At 39.3% G+C, this 20,227-nt stretch overlaps 1 protein-coding gene across 3 annotated transcripts in view; it reads right to left on the bottom strand.

Annotated features, from left to right (window-relative positions):
* Positions 1-20,227, bottom strand: part of Jeb (low-density lipoprotein receptor domain-containing jelly belly protein) — a 50,975-nt gene that overhangs the window by 10,276 nt on the left and 20,472 nt on the right. Inside the window, exon 3 of one of the 3 annotated variants that reach the window (XM_076787850.1) lies at positions 2,848-2,901. The exons of 1 other annotated variant lie outside the window; for it this stretch is intronic. In XM_076787850.1, the coding sequence (XP_076643965.1) occupies positions 2,866-2,901 (36 nt within the window). In that variant the 3' untranslated portion in view covers positions 2,848-2,865. Of the gene's footprint in view, positions 1-2,847; positions 2,902-16,639; positions 16,828-20,227 lie in introns of those variants that run through there. One more of the 3 variants, XM_076787849.1, reaches the window with a different exon arrangement.

The following is a 20,227-nucleotide window of genomic DNA, read 5'->3' as shown; positions in this document are numbered from 1 at the left end:
ACGAGTCGAAAATAGAAAAGTTCAGAAATTTTTAATATTTTGTATAACACAATTACAATACTAATCGGAGGGATGATATTTTAATAAGCTATTCAGCGTGTATCGGATCTCGTTGATTGGAGTTTCGATAGACTTCGAAGCCGGTTCTGTTCGTTTACCCTAAATTTGTCTGGAACACGGAAGCACGAATCGAAATGGAAGATGAACAGAAAGTTCTCGAGGCGAGGGCAGCTCGCTGATCGATAATTAGCTTAAAATAGCGGCGTGATATTAAAATTAAAATTTGCACCGTTCCGAGCCCCTAAATTTAGGGTTGCGTTTCAAACGGATAACCCTGTGCTGCGAGAGCATGTCCGGCCAATAAACAGGCGCCTTTATCGTTCACCGGGGCCTCGTTCTTTAATCTTGATCGTGATTCTGGATTTACTTCGAACGCGCATTCGACGAACCGCCCCGAGGACGCGTTTAATTAACAATGAGTCTCGCTTCGGCGAAACCGACACGTATCCCCGTAAAATAAATTAATGTTAACTGCTCGATTATTTGCCTTTCAAACTACCTTTTTTCATCCTTTATCTTCCTATTTCGCTCACTTCTATTATTCTCGTCGGTATTCGCATCTCGCGAATTCGTTTGATCAACGTTCCTCCATTTTCGTTTTTAATACTCGTCCACGGGTGGCTACATATCTCTGGTAAAATAATAAAATTAATTTTTCGAAAATGGTAATTTCTGTTAGTACGAAATACTCTTACAAAATTTTACTCGCCAATTTGTAAAACGTGATTCTTCTTGTACCCTTGGTAAAATTAAAATATTGATTTTACGAAAATGGTATTTTCTGATGGTACAATCATTCTGAAATATTCTGACGGTTTTATTTGGAAAGTAAGCTACTGGATTTTACACATTTTGTCGTCAATGTAATGAGACCTTGCAATTCGGTTTTATTAAAATTATTAAAAATGGTACCCAATATTTGAAAGACTGGACCAATATGGATAAAATTTTCCAGTAACATTCTCAAGACTAGTCTTTGACGAAATGGATTTTTTATTCTTCCATTTCTCCTTTCTTTACAAACAAAAGATATAAAAAACATTTATTTAAGTTAAAATGGCTGTAACGTTTTAAAAATTGATTTTATCCAGATTAACTTCGACAAGAACTTTTGTTGTCCAGCTTAATGTAAAATTTAAAAAATGTGTATTAGACAAAACCCCATGAAAATCTGTCTAATACCATAAACAATGTTTTGCAAAAATGGCTGCCAGGTTTGAGAGAAAAAAATGGCTGCCACGTCCTTCAAATTTAAGATCTTCAACTCAATTTTTCAGCAAACGCTACTTAAATATTATGTAATAAAATGTGCTCGTTGATTTTTTAAAGAAACATAATTTTATATACAATATAAATTGTAGAATATTTTTCAACCCTTTAAAGGTACCGTAACCCATTAATATTATACTTCGACAAAGCATCCATCGTTCTGATATTACTTCGACAGATTTCATTAAGGGGTTGACACAAAACATATCGTAATTCACTCCGCGTTTGCTGTACAACAATTTTCTATTCGCCTCCTTCCTAAAGGTAATTAATTTTCTTCGGGTAATTACTTCTCTCGCTTCGAATTGAAGTTTTTGTTGCTTGGGTATTATTTCGTTGCACTCGACGGCGAGTTCGTTTAATAAATTGAATTCGTTATGAAACGATCTTGTTGTTGATCCGTTGAATAAACATTGTGCTTTTCTTCTCCTAAATATTCCGTTCGAAAATAAATCTCCCTTTTATTGCTAATTTATTTTATTAATTTCGTTAAATGCAACACTTTTAATAAATTCATATATATATATTTTTTATATATATATATAATGCTTCAGAATTGTTACTATTTGTAAATTTTATTCCGTAATGATATTATAAATGTCAATTGTTGAATTTTAGTTGTTAAATTGTTTCTGCTGCTATTATTATAAACAAATATACACGAGTCTCGTTCAGTGTCTCGGTAGTTCCAGCGTAAAACCCCGCAGCCGTTTTAACAACTATCCGCGTTATTCGACTCCAGCAAATTAACGTTCCCGAGCGCCGAAAATATTCGCCTCGGTTATTTTAATTTCCCGCGACTCGCGAGTATGTTAATTTTTTGCGAAGCCGAGCATGCCACAGGTAAGTTTGCGCAACAATTTGCATCCTCTTATTCGCGGGTCTATATCTCACTTAGCTTGTAAGATAATATCGCGGCGATAAACGCGCCCCATTCTCCGCGTTGATTCTTTAATAATTAAAACCGTAAAACTTTAATAATTAAACGGCGTAATTCGCTCCCGTCGTTACATGATGTTGTAATTCGTATTACCCCGGGGATGATACAAAATTGATTTGATGACGTTGCATTCGACGTTTCTACTCACGGTGACGGCCGCTGAAGTGGAAATTCCGAGTGTCGGTAAAGGCTCGTTGAGAATTCCCGTGATATCCCGAGGAACTGGGAGTCGTTGAAACTCCTCAAGTATTCCACGTCCCCGGACTGCAGAACCCATGAAACCGCCAGGAAAAACTCCGCAGCCGCCGTTGCCGCAGCCGTCACGAAATTGCAGGATAGTAAATCTCTCTTCGTGCCAGTTTCCGTCCTGTGCCGTTCCGTTGCAGCTCGAGAACAAGAACGGAAACAGTGAGGTAATACAGTGATAATACAGTGATTTCTCTATATATGACGCCAAGACCTGGATGATAAATGCTTCCGCCGGTTACACCCCGTGACAGGCCTCTAGAACTTCGCTGTCCTCTTCTACGTTCAGCAGTGGATCAAAGAATCTTCTAGCCGATACTTGTCCCTGGCCGGACCCATGCTTTCGACAATTATCGAGTAGACATTGTTTCACCTAACTGGAGCATCTAAAATATCTCGCTTGTTTTTTATGATATAAGAAAATGTCAGAGGAAAACATTAATTGGTTCGGAGGGGCAAATATTATGATACGCAAAAAAATTTGTTCAAGGTCATATTTTTTGAGATTTCAAGGTCATCCAAGTTTTTTTTAAATGGAATAATATATTTTTATTATCGCTATACGATAGCCGAGGTCGAGACGAATCCAACGACCTGTAATATTATAACCTTGAACAACTAATGTTTTCCTCTGACATTTTTTTCTACTAGAAAAAACAAGCGAGATATTATAGATACTCGAGTTAGGTGAAACACCCTGTATAGTACCTTTTCATTAGTATAGCAAATTTATTCTGCGTTTATTATTTGTATCGCGTTCTCCCAATTATTTAGAACCGAAAAATGATTCGACTAAAAGAACTGCAATGATGTTGCATAAAAGTATTACCGAAAAATCAATTCTCGGAAATTAAATTCAGTAAATTTTGTTCGTGTGCATGCACATTTTTCAGGACAATCGTCGGGTAACGCGAGCGTTTAACAAATTAGTGAAAACAAATTCAGCTTGAATTTTGCTTTGTAAAGAATTTTAACGATCGGATCGAACTTCGCAATTTTTTCGAAAACACAGAACGCGTTAATTTTACGTCGCGATCTTAGGGACACCGTATTAGGGGATGAAGATTGAGAAGGCTTGGTTAGTTTGATGAAACAAGCATCGTACATTTATTCAAGAAGCATGAAAAAACAGCCGAGTTCTATCGAGATTCGACGTCGTTCTGTCGCAGAAAAAAGGGTCACCGGCCGAACAATTGACGCAAAATGTTTGTGGGTGTCTGTATGTACGTGTTCGTGTCTGTCTGTATGCGCGCGCGCGCGGGCGTCTGTGTGTGTGTACGTGGGGCTGTGTGTGTATATATACAGATACATTATCTAAAAATATATGTCCGAGGCTGGTGCCAATGTTAGCTTGGCCTGTATCCTCTGTACAACTTTCTAATTCTGGACTCTGGCCTCTGAAATTAGAGCTAGTCGTATTAAAAAGAATTTTGTTTAAGTACGGAGCATTGTTCTCGGTCACGGGCATTTTTGTATAACGCTTGACAGTCGAGGGGTTCGCAATAAAAACGAACTTCGCCATAAAAGCCTTCATACTAGAAAACAAAAAAAAGGGACGCCTCTTGTAATTATTCCGAATTTTTTTTACTCGAAACTGAAATTGTTCAAAGGAAACTGTGTGAATGTTCGAAACTAGATAAACATTCTATTTAATGTAAATATTTCCTTTTTAATGTAAACGTTAAATTGATGGGAAGAAAAAAAATGGTTTTCGTTTCGCACCCCTCGACATTTTCTTTTGTTATTTTCTATGTTTTCTGTTCTACGCGATCACTCACTGCCGGTGTCGTCAAACGTGAGTGTTCTGATTGTTCTTCACGCTCTGCCATTCCATTACATCGCCTCGACATTGCCATCTTATCGCTCGACCGGCCGCCATTTTGTTGTCGCCAAGCAGATCATCTAAGAATTTACGTATTTAAGGATTCCGTTCGAAAATCTCGAATTTAAACTTGCAGTGGCTGTATTGCAATCGAGAAACGTGATTTACAATAAATAAACAAGGTCATTCGTCAATTGTTAATTCAACGAACGAATGTTAATGTCATTGTCTCCGGCTGAAAGAGTCATTTTGTTCTGTTGAACAAAAGAGACTTGTTAGTTGCATATTGAGTTTCTCGTTAGGACTGAAACCTTTTCAAATTTGTTCTTTGCTCACTAAATACGAGAAACAAAAGATTTTCGCATGAAAACAGTGTTAAACAATATTTCGTCTCTTTAGTAAAAAGACTTCAAAAAGTGACTGTTGAGACAAAAGTCAAAGTTGCAGAAAAATAAGAATATTATTAAATTTGATAGACAGAGAGAACGTAAGTTTGAAAAATACTCTCAATGGTGATCTTTTTAAAATTAATTTCTCAGCCTATGTTTGCTACAGTTATGCTTCCTTCTTTTGGCAAGGATTATTGATCAGTTGCGTTTCTATTTGCAGTTCAGATGCATTTCATGTGACAAATGCGCTCGGTCGCCATGTTTACAGCCTCGGTGTAGTTCATCGGAGACGACAGCTGTGAACAGAATGCGGCCGGCGAAGCATTAACGATGGCAATCAATTAGGTTGAAGCGTCCGCACGCTGAACAACAATATCCTAAAGCTGCGAATCCACCAAAGGAACGATTAACCCTTAGAAGACAGTCGTTTCGCTCTTTCGATATATTTTCGAACGTGTTTCGCCAGAGTTAACCCTAGAAAAACCTCGGGGTTCATTTATTCCTATTGTTGAAGAGTGTTGAATCAAGTACGACTTTTTAAACAGCAATCTTGAAGACACGACGATAATTATTAAACATACTAGACGATAGGAATAACATACATCTTATATTTTTTCGAGTGCAAATACATTTTTAAGAGAGACGTTCCCATTCGGTTTTTCTAGGGTTAGTACAATATTATAAACGCATGAAGATCATCCACTGTCTGTGATTTTAGTACTCTTTTCTATTTTTTTTTTATGAAAACACACGACGTACAGAAAATATTTCACCCATTTCCGGCGAAATCGACACAACTTGTAAAACGTAATTTTCTAATTATCACTATGAAAATGTTACAGAGACATTCTCGACCAATTATGAAAATTTTATTCAGTTTATCCTCATAATCTGGTCGGCGGAGAATGATTACGTTACTTTTCCCGGCTCATGCGACACTGTGCCTGTTGTTCGTATAAATGCATTTCATTTATGCATTGTGTCCCGATTAACTTCGTGTACAGGCAACTGTGGGATAACACAGTTAATTATTAATTTTAACCCATGTTATTCGGAATATAAAAGAGTCTCAGAATTGTTCGAGTTTGTGAAAAATAATTCTTTTTAGATCTGCCAAAGTGGGGATATTAAAAATCATTTTCTGGCCAGCGGGATTTTCGACCATACAAATTTTCGCGTAGAATTTGCTATACACAGATATACCATCATTACAATTCTGAATATGAAATATTTTTAGCTTTTCTTGAACAAACAGTGTGAGGAAACAGTGTAGCACTTCAGGGTCAAGTACTGTATTATTCAAGGATCGGCTGTGCTTGAACCTGTTCTAGAAACACGATCCTTGTTCACAAATTTAACAAAATAACGTCTTACGAATTACTTAAATTTAACGCCTGAGGAAATAGCGTACCTCTTTAACCCTCCATACGCTGTGCCGGGGTCACTCGTGACCCGTAGAGCGGTGGGGAATAAGCTCGAGCGTGACCGTCAAAGTGTACAGTTTTATTCCGATATAAGACGAAGCTGTTCACAGTGAATTCTCGATATATGTCAATACGGGTCTTGCCAGCAACATGTATCGTCGAGGAGACATACTCGAGCCGTGTTATGGTTACACTCCTCGGCGTCCGAGGCCTTTCGAGCGGGTATACCCCGCGGTAGTGGGCATAATTCCGTGACGTTTATCATCCATGCCATGGTGACGTATACAGAGAAATCACTGTATTTCGATATAAGGACATCGCCTCTTCTTCTTCATCCGAAATACGGCGAAAGTCGGTCCCGAGCCATCGTCTTGTATCGGAACAAAGCTGTATCGGTGAAATATCGGCAGAAATGATCCCGGCATAGGCGTACTCGCAGGAGTCCGGGGGTTAAGGTTCAGTACAGTACTGTTCAAGGATCGACCGTGCTTGAACCTGTCGTATGAACATCACCCTTATCCACAAATTTAACAAAATAGTCTTAAAATTACTTAAATTTAACGTCTTAAAAACGCATCGTATAATATGTTTTACAAATTCATTGTTGACATTGAGGAGCACATTAGCAGCAAACCATCGTCGACCGAAGGGATGATAGTTCGTTTGGTGGATTGTACAGGTAAGAAGAGGGGGTCTCGAACGAGACTCGAGACAACCGCTGAGCAACAGGAAGCGTTCTCCTCCAAAGTCTGCGCGTCGTTCGGTGAATATTAAAAATATTCTGTTCTGATGAAAAATACGTAGATTCTGATATGTTCAGTTCGCTCAGCCCTCCGTGACCCAGTTCCGTCGAGGTTACACGGAAGAAAAAGTTTCCTCCAGAACAGGACAGAGTGTCTTCGAGATGATGCCGTTCGCTCGAAAGAAAAACATGCTGCTGGCCGACCAAACCTAACTTCTTCCTCTTCTCGCGAGCCTTTTTCCCGTCTGCCGAATTGTTCGAACTCGACCGAGAGAGGAGAACGTTCGCGTGGGTCGCGGAGGGTTAAGGGTACAACCCTGTTTCTCAGATGATTCGACTAAACAAAGTTGACTGACGTGCTCCTTTTTCGCGAGGCACGTCAAACTACTATAACTCGGTCGGCGAAAGGATCGACTTGGCTCCCTTGCGTTTCCCTCTTCGACACCGTTGCTGGCCGCGTTGCGTGTTAGAATTTCATTTTGTAACGCAATCTAATTTTTACTCAATTTTTACACACTGCTTTCTGGATTTTAGTTGGTTTTATTTAAAATGCTCGATATCGAGGGTATTGTATAGCGATCTTATACAATTGTAAAATTTGTAATAATTGTAATAATTTTTCAAATAATAAAAAATTATTGTAATCATTTTTATTTTGTTGGCTTGGTGCATATCAAAAGTTACGCACCATGTGTAATATAATTTTGCAATACAATCTAATTCTTACACAGTGTTGTGGATTTTGTTTGATCCGATTTAAAATGGAGGACATCGACGCTACTTGAAGAATTTTTAAAAATTAATCATTGGTAATTGTTGGCTTCTTGCATACCAAAAGTGTAATACAATTTTATTTCGCAATAAAAACAAATTTTCACAGAGTGGATTTTGTTTGATCCGATTTAAAATGGAGAACCTCGAGGCTACTTGAACAATTTTTGAAAATCGATCATTGGTATTTCATCGTCCATCGTTGTAATACAATCGAATTTTTGCACTGTGTTGTTGATTTTGTTTGATCTGAGTAAAAGCATCATCAATTTTATAATTTTGCCAATTTGTTCCCACGTGAGACAGTGAAATCCAAAGGCGCACTACAATCTTAAAGAAACGTGAGAAACTTTCTGTATAATTTAAATCCTTTGTTCTTAATGATACGAGAAAGTCAGTGTGTATCACCGTCGTTACTCTTTCAAACTTCTCCAATTTGATATGATTGCACTAAATTAATTTTACTCGCCAGCCTCTCCGGAAACATTAGCTTCCGACTGTAAACGAAAAATTGTGTCACCGCGTTAAGGAAAGTGCCGCCATTTTCTTTTCTCGGCTAAGAAGCGGAGAACTCGGCGTTCAGTAATGGAGAGCGAAAGCGTCGCGTTTCTTTTTATTATCTTGGGTTTATGGTAATTTGTATTTCAGAAGTCACCCTTAAAGCGTCTCGCACAAAATAGAATTGTATTCTCCGTGTTAGTTTTACAAGGTTCAAAGTGGACTTGAAATGCGTGAGATTTTAATAAAGCTTCAGATTTTCAGCTGAAAATATTCTTGAACAGTGCCAACTTAATATTACCACTTTTTGGTAAACTTTAAATAATTCGATTTAAACTGACACTGGTAGGTAAAAGAAAGTTTGTGTTATCAGAATATACTTTTTTAATGCTATTTAAAAACGAAGAAAAAGTTTGATACAAACTATTTTTGATCAAATACAACGATTTGTCACAATTCAATAAAAGACAGACGTTTCTTTATTTTTAGTTGCATTAAAACCCAACAATAAGATAAATATTCCCTTTTTTTTATAATTTTTATACTATCCATTATTTGTTAGGACGAATATTTTTCGGACAAATTTTCATATTTTTCTAAAATCTTTTCTATCATTCACAGGCTCATTTTTCAAATATTCTTTTGCTCTCCGGTACAATTCAGTTTTAAATATGCAACGGAGTGAATAAAAAATATTAAATATTTTTATAAAATATTTGTACACCTTCAGGCATATTTTCCAAATATTCTTCTGCTCGCCAATCCAATTCTAAATAGCCAACGAAAGCGAATGAAAATTTCAAGATTCGACGCCAACTTCGATCACTGATCTTTTACAAAATGGCGGCTCACTGCTAGAGTCCCCTGCGGCTTTCTGACCGCAACCAAGTCGATTCCCTCCGTCGACTCCTCTATAAACGGAAAAACGTCTACGAACGAATCTGGCACTTGACGAATTGTTGAAGTGGTACACGATGGATCCTCGAATAAGTCGTCCCCCGATGACCTGATCCGGTTTGTGATCGGATCCAGTTTTGAGCAACGATCAGATCGAGCCTCTGGGAAGATCGTCTCCGACCATCGTCTTCGACCACGAAACGAAACCTCTCAACAATGTGTACAGTCTAGACGCAGTGTTTTTTTTTAATACTGAATTGACCTCTTGCGAAAGGGGTAGGGGGGAGAGGGGATCGCCTGATGTGTTTCGCGAGTAACATTTTTGTCTTAATATTTTCATCGTTCTCTTACACAGTATTGCGTAGTTGAGCCTCGTCGGTGTCTGCCAATTAAGTAATATCGTTTTCAATTTCATTTTTTTTTTCGCTTTTTTCCCCATTTTTCATCGTCGTCGTTTCATTCAAACCTCGAGATATTTAATCTAGCGATAGTTCGTTAATTCTAGAGTTGTGTATGTTTTTTGTTTTTGTTTTTGTTTTTTTGGTTTGTTTATGTTTTTAATCGTAAAACCTTACAAGTCTAGTCGACGAAACGAGATTACAATGTAACCAACGGGTTCTGAAGGCTGCCCAATCTCTTGGGACCGCGTGCGTTTCTCTTCATCATCTTCTTCTTCATCCGTCGAACATCGTACGCGAAAACACACGACAGTACGCCAAAAAGTATCGTCCATTTGATACGCATGATCGCGTCTCGAGACGTCTCGATCATCGACAGCCTGAGCGTTCGACCGAGAGGCTCGTCGTCGGTGATTGTATCTTGGTCTTCGAGTTTTGGTGACCTTCGGCGACCTTGAAGTGGGAATACTCGAAACTTCGATCGTGTCTCGACACACCTGGACAGGCATGCCCGTTTGCTTCTTTCATCGTGTAGAAGAGGAACTAACTTCTTCGTCTAACCGAGGGATCGTTCTCTTTCTATGGTCTAGGGCGGTGGTGGGCACGGTAGGGGCCCCTCAGCTGCCTGTTTCCCCCGCCAACATCTCTTTCGTGCAGCGCGCATCTTCGCGGCGCAGCGGTGCCTCGTGAATGTGGATAGACAGCATAAGGCGCGCAGCGGTGCCTCGTGGATGTGGATAGACAGCATAAGGCAGCATAAGACGGGTTCTGTTATGGCGGGACGTACGAAGGGAGAGACGGAGGCATCGCTGCGCAGCGAAGGTGCGCACTGTACGAAAAAGACGGTGGTGGGGGAAACGTGCCCATCACTGGTCTAAGGGAAACTAGCGAAATCAGGTACAGGGGTTGCATAAGACAATGGAGACACTTGGTAAAATTAAGCATTTGTTGAATTGAACAAACAATTTAAATGGAACACGAAGATCTGAGCAGCATGCCTTCGATCAAGTGGATTAAACGTTATTTATCCTCGGGTGGTAGCAAATTAAATGAACAATTTAAATGAAGAGCTGAGTAGCTAGAACATGCTTTCAGAGGCTTCAGATCAAATGGACAGTCATCAGACTGTCAGAATGCCAGGACTTGGGTCTACTTTGACCCGGAGTTCCCACGTACCATCTAAATTCTAATTTTCCAACAGTCAGTTCGAATCTTCAGATATTTTCAATTAAATAAGATCAACGTTGTTCTCAAAGAAATAGGTGCAAAAATTTAAAAAAAATTATTCTGTAAAAATTTCATTGGTCCAGCCATGGATACTACGAAATAAAAAATCCATCTTGATTAAATTAATGACTCTACTCCCAAAAGAATTCAAGCTCTAAACTGACCCTTCGACGGCGGAGTCCGGGTCCATTTTGACCCAGAGCATCAAAGTCGTCATTCAAAGACGTGAAATTGAAGAGCTCAGTGCATGACCATGTCAGGTGACATTTCTAAAAAAAATGGAGATTTCCGGGTTATGGTCTCCTAATAAGTTTAAAGCTGTCTTCAGCTTCTCTTGTATAATCCACTCTTCAATAATTACAAATCGACCAAAATGAACATCTTGCAAGACAAAAGTGCAATCAGGAAAGAATGTGTGTCTTCATTATATTGCGCAAGCCCGCCGATCAAGGAAATTGATCTAATCCACCGGATAATAACCGGGGGGAGGGGGGCTTCTCGTGCTCTCGATTCTCTCTCCCGGAAAAAAATCCAAAAGTTAAACGCTATAGATCAGTCTTCAGCAGGCCATTTTTCGGACTCGAAAGCTCGACGCAAGCCAGTCCAAGGTCGAGGTCCTCCTCGAGAGAAGCGAGAAACAATTATCCCGTCGCACAGGCTGGGAATCTTTCCACTCAAGGTTCAAGCACCCACGAGCTCGCCTCTCCACTTCGTTCCGAGTAATTTGCAGAAAAAGAAAAAAGAAAAAGGGTAGGTATCGCTCGAGACAATGTCAAACAGTTACCCGCTAAGCTAATGTTTACTTTAACGAGGAGGAAAACAGAACGGAGAAGAACAGCGCGCGGGAACGCGACGATCCGACGCGTCGCGACGCGGCGCGGCGCCTGGAAAACGGCAACCAAGGGTGACGATTCTGCGACCAGGTCTTTCCCCTTCGCTTTTTCGTTCCAGGAAGGTGGTACACTGTTTCTCATCCTGCACCTGGGCGCGGTGTCGCCAGATCGAGACTTGTACCCCCACTCTAATTTCCCCTTCTACCGCGCTACACCCCACGCTTCCGTCGCGGCCCGGTCACGTGACGTGTTCCGTCTCTATCAGGCTTAGTCCGGTACTGGCAGAGAGGGGGTAACTTTTCCCCTCGATCCGTGCTCCCTCCCCTCTTCTGGCGACACCCCCTCGGCGACCTTCCGAGACGCGCGCCGTGCTCCAGGTCGAGCGTAATTGGCTTTTAGGGGATCGACGGGGTCGCTGGCGCTTCCATAGTGATCAAAATCGGGATTCGAACTGGATAAAAGTCGGTGATGCTTCGAGGACATTTTTGGTTATAGCAAGTCAGAGCGATATGTCTCGATAGCGTTGCCAGCCTGATTTCCTCGAGTTTGTTCGAATCTTTAATTCGAGCTGTTAGCAAACGAACTTCAGAGTACTTTTTTTAATTGTTTCCATAATATAAATATGTGACGTCAATTTTATTCACAGCAACTCCCATTTTATTTATTTCATTAATTTCTTTTAAATATGCACATATTCGATCCAGTCTAGTCCAACCACGCAGTGTACCTTACAATATCAATTTTCTTTTTACTTTTCCAGATAAACAATATATCTAGCTACTATAATTAGTGAAACAGACTCGTTGAAAATTAGTATCGATCAAGGGACTGTCTTTTGATATACATTTTCACTTCGGAAATACTTGAAATGATAGGAGTTGTTGTTGCAAAGAAAATCGAGAAAATATTCAGAGTGTAGAAAGTGATTTTACCGACAGACTGTAAATTTTTATGCAAAATAAAAATATTCCATGTCGTTTGTATGAACTAGGAGTCACATGAAAAATTTAGTCGTTTTAATAAATCGAAAATAACATGTCATAACGCTTCAAGGTCCTATGTCGAGATATTATTATTATTAACAACTTCAGTGTTCCTCAACTATTCCGAAAAGGTCAGCGGAGTCACCTATGGAAATATACCAAGGGTTAAATTTACATAATTCATAAATGCACAAAATCCATAGTTTATTTATTAAATAAATATGTTTGCTCGATCCACAGACGAACAGAAAATAATGTCGTCCAGTTATTAAGCCGATTTCGATCACTACACTACGCCGGGCACGGTCGACAAAATGGCCGCGCGTAACCGGAAGTCCATCCGGTCCCCTCGCAACTAAAACGGCTGGCTCTCGTTCTCAGTCTTCGATAGATCTGTAGTATCGTTCTCGTGTCGTACGAAAATAAAGTCGTCGAAAGTTTTGAGGTCTGTTGTTCGGGTCGCGCGGGAATCGCTCGATCAATGTTGAAACGGCCGATCGATCGGAATCGAACGATCGCCGGTGCTTCCGGGAGACTGAAGAGTATTACAGTGGCCTAACTATCGAACACCGCCGCACGCGAACGTGTTTACCCCTAAACATCTCCCCAATTGAAAAAACCTCGGGCCCATTCCTTAATTTGTACTTTGACTTTGAAGATCCCTAAATCGCCATCGACCGGAGGGGGGGGGGGCTAAGCCTCGTCCAACGCGTTGCGTGCCGCCATATTTCGCGAATTTTTTCACCGGATTTGCTAACTTTTGATTCGAACCGTGACCGACCTCGGCGAACATCACAGACGGCTCTTCGCAGCGGTTTTTTCTTTTCGATCTGCTCAAAATGATCTAGAAAGAGGATCGATAAATCGAGGGAGAAGCAAAAAGAATTTTTCTCGAATCTTGTAACGCAGACCTTCATGCAAATTGAAATTTTTCCGAGCAGAGTAATTCGGAATTACACAAGGCTCCATTTTATTAATTTTGAGTAGGTTGAAATTGACCATCTGCGAGATATAAATAAACATTTTGAGTTTGCGTTCACAAATTTACGTAACGGCAATCCTAATCCTCTTCCTAGGTCACTGTGTGCACAGGGTCGATCGTGTGTTCAGTATAGTCATCGACAGTGACTCTGCGCTCAGCGTTCAGTTCGGATAAATTATTTTTTTTTTCGATAAAGTTCTCTCTCTCTTTTTTTTTCTTTTTTATTAAAGGTAACATTCCACGATGCGTTTCAGGTACAAGTAATATTGACCACAAGTTTTCGATTACCATTCTACGTTCACTATGTTCAAATTCAGCGTCTCTGTTTGATCATGCTCTGGTTGTCCCTTTTATAAAGATTCGAGATAATCCTTGTCTTGAAGATCGGTTCGGAGCAGTCTCATTCCGCAGAAGTTCCTTCGAAGAAACGCTAATCCAATATCCGTTTACCCTAAAATGTGTTTCGAAATCGTATTACGTATATATGTATGTGTATCACCGTTCAAACACACTTTTCGAATAATTCCGTGTCGAATAAAAGACATTGTGATACATATTCGTTTAAGGCAGGTCCGCGAGAACGTTCCGCCGATAAGAATCATCTGAAAATTGGCAAAATTTATGCGAAATTGATTCGCTTAAATTTCGTAGTCACCGTAGGTACAGTGTGGGAATTAATGTAAACACAGCAATACTCTTAATGTCTTATTAGTTCTTTTAAAGTTGGCAACACGACTATGTCAGCGGTAGTGGCCATTTTGTTGTACGTTTGTTGGGAGGTATTGACGCGTCGTCAGGGTTAGGGTTAGGATTACAAATTATACAATTTGTTACAGACTTATCCACTAACGACACGTCAATACCTCTCAGCTCAGACTAGTTTGTCAACAAAATGGCCGCTACCACTGACATAGTCATGTTGCCAACTTTAAAAAACTGATACATTAAAGATATTCGTGTGTTTGCATTAATTCGCAAACTACTGTAGGTACTGTTCACGAAAATACCGAACAAAATGGTCGACGACAAACGCGCAACAGCGTGAGCGCGAATTTGTTTCGCGAACTGCCGAAACCGAATTCTTCTCGCAACGGAACAAACAAGACAAACTTTCGCGCGAAGATTGCTCAACTTTTCTCTCTCTCTCTCTCTCTCTCTCTCTCTCTCTCTCTCTCCCTCTCACTCTCTGGTAGACGATCCCGGGACATTCGGGAACTTCAAGACAACTTTATCTTCGGCATAGTAAAATTTTCAAATTCCTTATGAATATTAAACTAGGCGAAGCTCTGTCGCGGATCCGCATATCCCGCCGCCATCTTCTCGCAACGTATAGCGTTTGGTATTAATGTATAATAGTGATTCCTCGCCGGGTGGGAAGAGTTTTGTTTGCTGGAAAAATCAGTTTGGATCAGCATGGAACGTGTTGGAACGAGCTCACACGTCGGAAATTAATCCCGGCACCCTTCGGAGGATCGACCGTTTCCGGGGCTGGGTGCTGCTCGAGAGACGATTCATCTTTACATTCCCCTGAGTTTGATTTCAACGTCTCTCTCTCTCTCTCTCTCTCTCTCTCTCTCTCTCTCGCTTTCTCTATGCGTTTAAAGTCATGCGGGAGAAAGGGAAAACGTTTTGCAAAATAGACGATGCGGGAGAATAGGGGAGAATGCGAGCAGGGTGTTTGTTTTCTCGTCAACCAGCCTTCTCCTTGCAAGTTGTGGAGAAGGGACCAGAGAGGACGCGTTCAATCATCGTGCTGAGATTAGACGATACGTTTTAGCACAGACTACAGTGAATTCTCGATATATGTCAACAATACGGGTCTTGCAAGCGATATGTATCGTCCAGGAGACATACCCGAGCGGTGTTATGTTTACACTCCTCGGCGTCCGAGGCCTCTCGAGCTTCGCGGCCCCTCGCGAGGTATACCCCGCGTTAGTAGGGATAATTCCGCGACGTTTATCTTCTAGGCCTTGGCGACATATATAGAGAAATCACTGTACTTTGGAATTCTGAAGAGATTCCTCTCGACACGACGTTACGTTCCTTTTTCTATCGGAACTGAAGATGTCGAGTCCCTGGACATTACTTTAAGTTTGAAACTCACGGTGAGAGGTCCAAGCTTAATTTTCCAGGGACGAAGAGATTTTGGATTCCAGCACGTCCGAAATAAAATACACATCTCGTTTCTTTATTGTTATCAACATTTTTTTGGAAGATGGAGACTCCCTGCCTGGCGTCAGTAATTTCAAATTTGAAATCGAAGTTGCTAGGAGTTGTGAGTTAAAGACGTAATTGCCGATAAATTTAAATTATTGAACAGATATTTATAATTAATAATTTATGAGATTTTTGGGGGGTAGTAGTGTGGTCATCAACGTGTTGAAAAATCTGGAATTTATTGGAAGATGGCGACCCTCGGGGAATCAGGATATTCTGAGCCAAAATGGCGGAGTCTTCCAGAGTCGATGCTTCGAGAGAAAATTCTCAAAAATTGACAGATTCACAACAGTTCGAGAATTTTTAGCTCGGTGAATCTTTTACTTGAACGTTCTAACACTAAACCCACCACCGTCAGTCAATAAACAATTCCAGATGATCTATCTTACAATTATTGAAATCACCGGCTGAATCAAAATGGCCGGTTTCAGAGTTTTTCTTTCATAATTAACATATTGTAACAAAAATCACGTAAAACTCGTCATTTTTATAAGACAATGCATATCAGTCGGATTTTAGTGGTTGACAGATTTAGTGTTAAAGTTCTGAAATCTTTTCTGAGTTTAACAATCGAAGCAGCTTTTTCAATCAACATTCGAACGAAACAAATCGCAATTCTATCTTTCCGGAAAAAAAAAGAAAAAAAATAAGAACAAGTGAATTTGTTTATTTGTTCCTCCCTCGCGCCTGTCACTTGCAAGAAGAACACTCGCTGTGAGTGAAACCAAGTTTTTGTTTTTCTTCATATATAGGGATTTTTCATTTTGTATGTGTGCGGGTACACGAGAGCGTGTGTCCTCGTACACATACACGGGAATATATCATATACTGTATTTATATTTATATTTGTATGTATATATGTATATGTATGTATATATATACATATATATACGTATATATACATATACATTTGTATATGTATGTATATATTTGGTATATATATACACATATATACATATATTTATATACGTATATATATACATATATATATAGGTGAATGTATAAAGAAGTAAACTCGTCAGACTTATGATTTTATACATAGGTCAGAGGTTCATCGTCAACAAAGGAATTAGCGTCCGTTTGCCCATCGCAAAATGGCATCTGCCAATACGTCAAGGTGAGATTTCGTCTGAAACAGACAGAATAATATTTTCTCGTGCGTTGAAAGTTGATAGCGATCGCTTCGAGCGGCGCGTTTAACACTTTGACAGCCTTTAATTGAACATTAGAATTTTTATATTAATATTTATATTATACTAGAATTAGAAATTTTGATAGACATTTGCAAGTTACAGAGCGGTTCCATTATATAAATTATTTTTATTCTGCGAGAACTATTTTTATTCCATAGAATATTATTAAATTGGCTGATCTGATTTGGAGTGATCTTTATGATCCTTGGTGTGGCAGTCAACGTGTTAAGGGGGTGGGTGATGTAGTGTGACTTTTTAAAGAAAATCTTTTTGGCATTTCCTTCAAGAATATAGTTTACAAAATCAATGATTTAACAATGATGAAATAGATTTTTGCAGTGACAATAATTCATAAAAATTAAAAAAACAGGACTCTCTTTTATCCCAAGATGGCGAGTAACTATGGCTATAACTACAGTCATAACTATAATTTTTATTGTAGGCATGCATAAATAAATGTATGATCTATCAGAGGTTGGTCTCAAAATTGTTCTCCCTCCAAATATTTTTTTAAAAAGTTATTTCTCAAATGGCATTATACAAACAATTATTCAAACACAAAGCGACATTCATTAAAAGTAAAAATTTTCTAAATAAAAATGATACTGATGATAATTTAAATTTTGCTAATGTTTTTGCTGTTTTAAATTGCAGCTACTCGTTTTCATCATAAATGCATAACATCCGCTGTCTCTTCATATATTTCTAAAACTTCACTCATGAATGAAAAATTGGAATTCAATCAATTCCGGGACAACAATTGAAACCCACAGAAATAGATCTATTGATTTATACAAATCTAATTCTATTCGTAATATTGATGCATGGCCACTGTTTGTCTGTTCTGCCACCTATTGTATATGAAACGGTCAAAAGATAGCCATTTATTAATAGCAAGAATCCGGAGAAACAGTTTAGACTTGTAAAAACAGATCTGTACGTTTATTTTAATTATTTAACTATAATTATAATAAAAATGAAACTATAATTTTTTATAATTCCCCGTCCTTTATATGTGTCTTTGTATATCTCGATATATGTCCGTGTTTTGGACAAATATCAAGTAAACACTGTATTTTCCTTTAAGCTATTTTTACATGATGCAGCAGGTGGGAAACCGAATGCCTATTTTTCCTAAAAAATGCTTCAAATTCAAACGTCTCCCAAAAATCTGAAAAATTTTTCTCCTAACTGAAAGTAGTATAGATTCGTAGATGATAACCTCCTCTATATAACGACTCCTTAAAAACTGATGTACGATTTTTTTTTCACTTCTTTATGGGACTGAGACGACGAACAAGTGCATGCTGCAACTTGTACTACTGTAAAGTTTTCAGCACATCACTCAAGGCTCGACAAAACCGCTGAAAAAAATCGTAGATCAATTTTTAAGGCGTCATTGTAAAGAGGAAACTTCAATCTTCAAATCTCCGGTGTTTTCAGTGACGAATAAAAAGTTTCTAAAGTCTCCACAGCCGTTCGAATGTATATCATTTCTTTTTTAGCGAAAATATTGGGTTGTCCGGAAAGTTCGTACCGTTTTTCTGGAGGTGGCATTAGGATAGGTCTGAATAATGACAAAAACTTTAACTCTTCTATCGACATAAAAAATCAGATTTAAAAGTTTTTCGCCGAAAAACGCGTGAAAGGTGGAGAAAGATTATGGAACGAAATGGCACTTATAATAATTCAATGAATGTATATCGAAATTTAAATGTACTGCGTTTGAGTTTCCCTTAGAAATCGGCACGAACTATCCGGACAACCCAATAGAATAAAATGAACGACATGATTATGAAACTGGAGGCTTGTTGCATAAAGATCTACAATCGGACGATACATCTCCAAGAATCCCGAGACGCGTCGATCCGCCGCAAACGCAATTTACAATATCGCGAAGAAACCGAACGCGCGCGAGCGCTTTGATTGACAGTAATACGATTAGAATTTCCCCGGGTTCCCATTTCCCTCTGGAAAACTCGAGTCGAAACGTCGCGTCGGGTATCGGGAGTTATCGGGTTCCTTTTATCAAAGAATCGAAATCGTTTTCGAGAGAGACCGGAATTTCCAGCAGCGGCGTTCTTTCGCTTGCCGGTCAACGTTACCCGGCATGGGGTATACCGAGGGAATGGGGGACGCCGAGACTCGGTTCCGATTCCCATCGAAAAGGTATTGACGTATCCGCGATTGGCTGACGTGTCGGAGCGGTGACGTCATCCGCGAAAATTTCGTTTCGAAAGTTCGCGGGTAAAGTTCGCCGGCTTCCTTCCCCCCCCCCTTTCTATGTCTACCCTCCCCTCCTCTTCTTTCTCTGACGAAGTTGAAAACGAGGACTCCGACGTGGTCCAATTCGCGCGAAGCCGCCCACCTCGATCAAGCCGTCGATTCCGTTTCAACGACACCTGGTTCCGGTGTGTGTGTGTTTTCAAGAAAATGGGAAACCGAGAACGAGACATCGTTCGAGATAAACGGCCACGAGATCCATCGAAACGCCTCGAACGCCGGCTGAGCCGAGTAACTCCACCATTTTGTGATTTTATGTAACGAAAAAACAGTATGCACATAAAGTTGAAACGTTGCTTCGTGTTTCCCAAGAAAATCGTTTTTTTACAGTATCTTTATAACCGACAAAAAAATGTTAGATTTATTTGATTAGGCTACTCCGCAATTGACGCAGAAAATTTTTATTTTGCAAAAATAGTTTCATGCATACCTCTTTCGAATCATTTTTTTGTGCGTAATCATCCCCTTTTCGGTTGTATCACCGATCATTCTGTATATTCAAGAATTATTGAATAATTTCCCTTAATGCATCTTTGCAGTAAACAAGCCTTGTTAAGTAGACAAACTAATATTTTAGTTAACTGATTTTAGTAAATTAATATTTAGTTTAGTTAATATTTAGTATTTACCAAAAATTTCGGTGGACGCTAATTTCAGCAAAATATCCATTATAGACCCATAAATACGTCTACTAATTTAAAAGTATTTACCGCAAAATTTCAGTAGATGCTAATTTCAGCAAATATCATTATAGACCCATTAATATGTCCGCAATTTAATGAAAAAATCAAAAGAAATTTGATCGAACTGCCTGTGTTTTTGTTATAAAAATGATTTCCGCACTGGACGTAGACAAAATGCTTTAAATGATAGAAATGGACGTTAGTAGAGACTGTCTCTTTTTCATCCCGGAAAATATCATTAATAACGAACTTCTTTCCTCCGAAAGTACAAGGTAAAGAATAGAAGATTGTATTGAGACAACCTTCATTCATCTCCGAGCACTGAAGATATTATCTAACAGGTAAGGTGGTTCTCGTTCGTCTTGAAAGC

This window comes from Halictus rubicundus, chromosome 5, assembly GCF_050948215.1.
Source record: "Halictus rubicundus isolate RS-2024b chromosome 5, iyHalRubi1_principal, whole genome shotgun sequence".
Classification (NCBI taxonomy): Eukaryota; Metazoa; Arthropoda; class Insecta; order Hymenoptera; family Halictidae; genus Halictus; species Halictus rubicundus.
The sequence above is the reverse complement of the archived record's forward strand: the minus strand, read 5'-3'. Positions and strand labels throughout refer to the sequence as shown.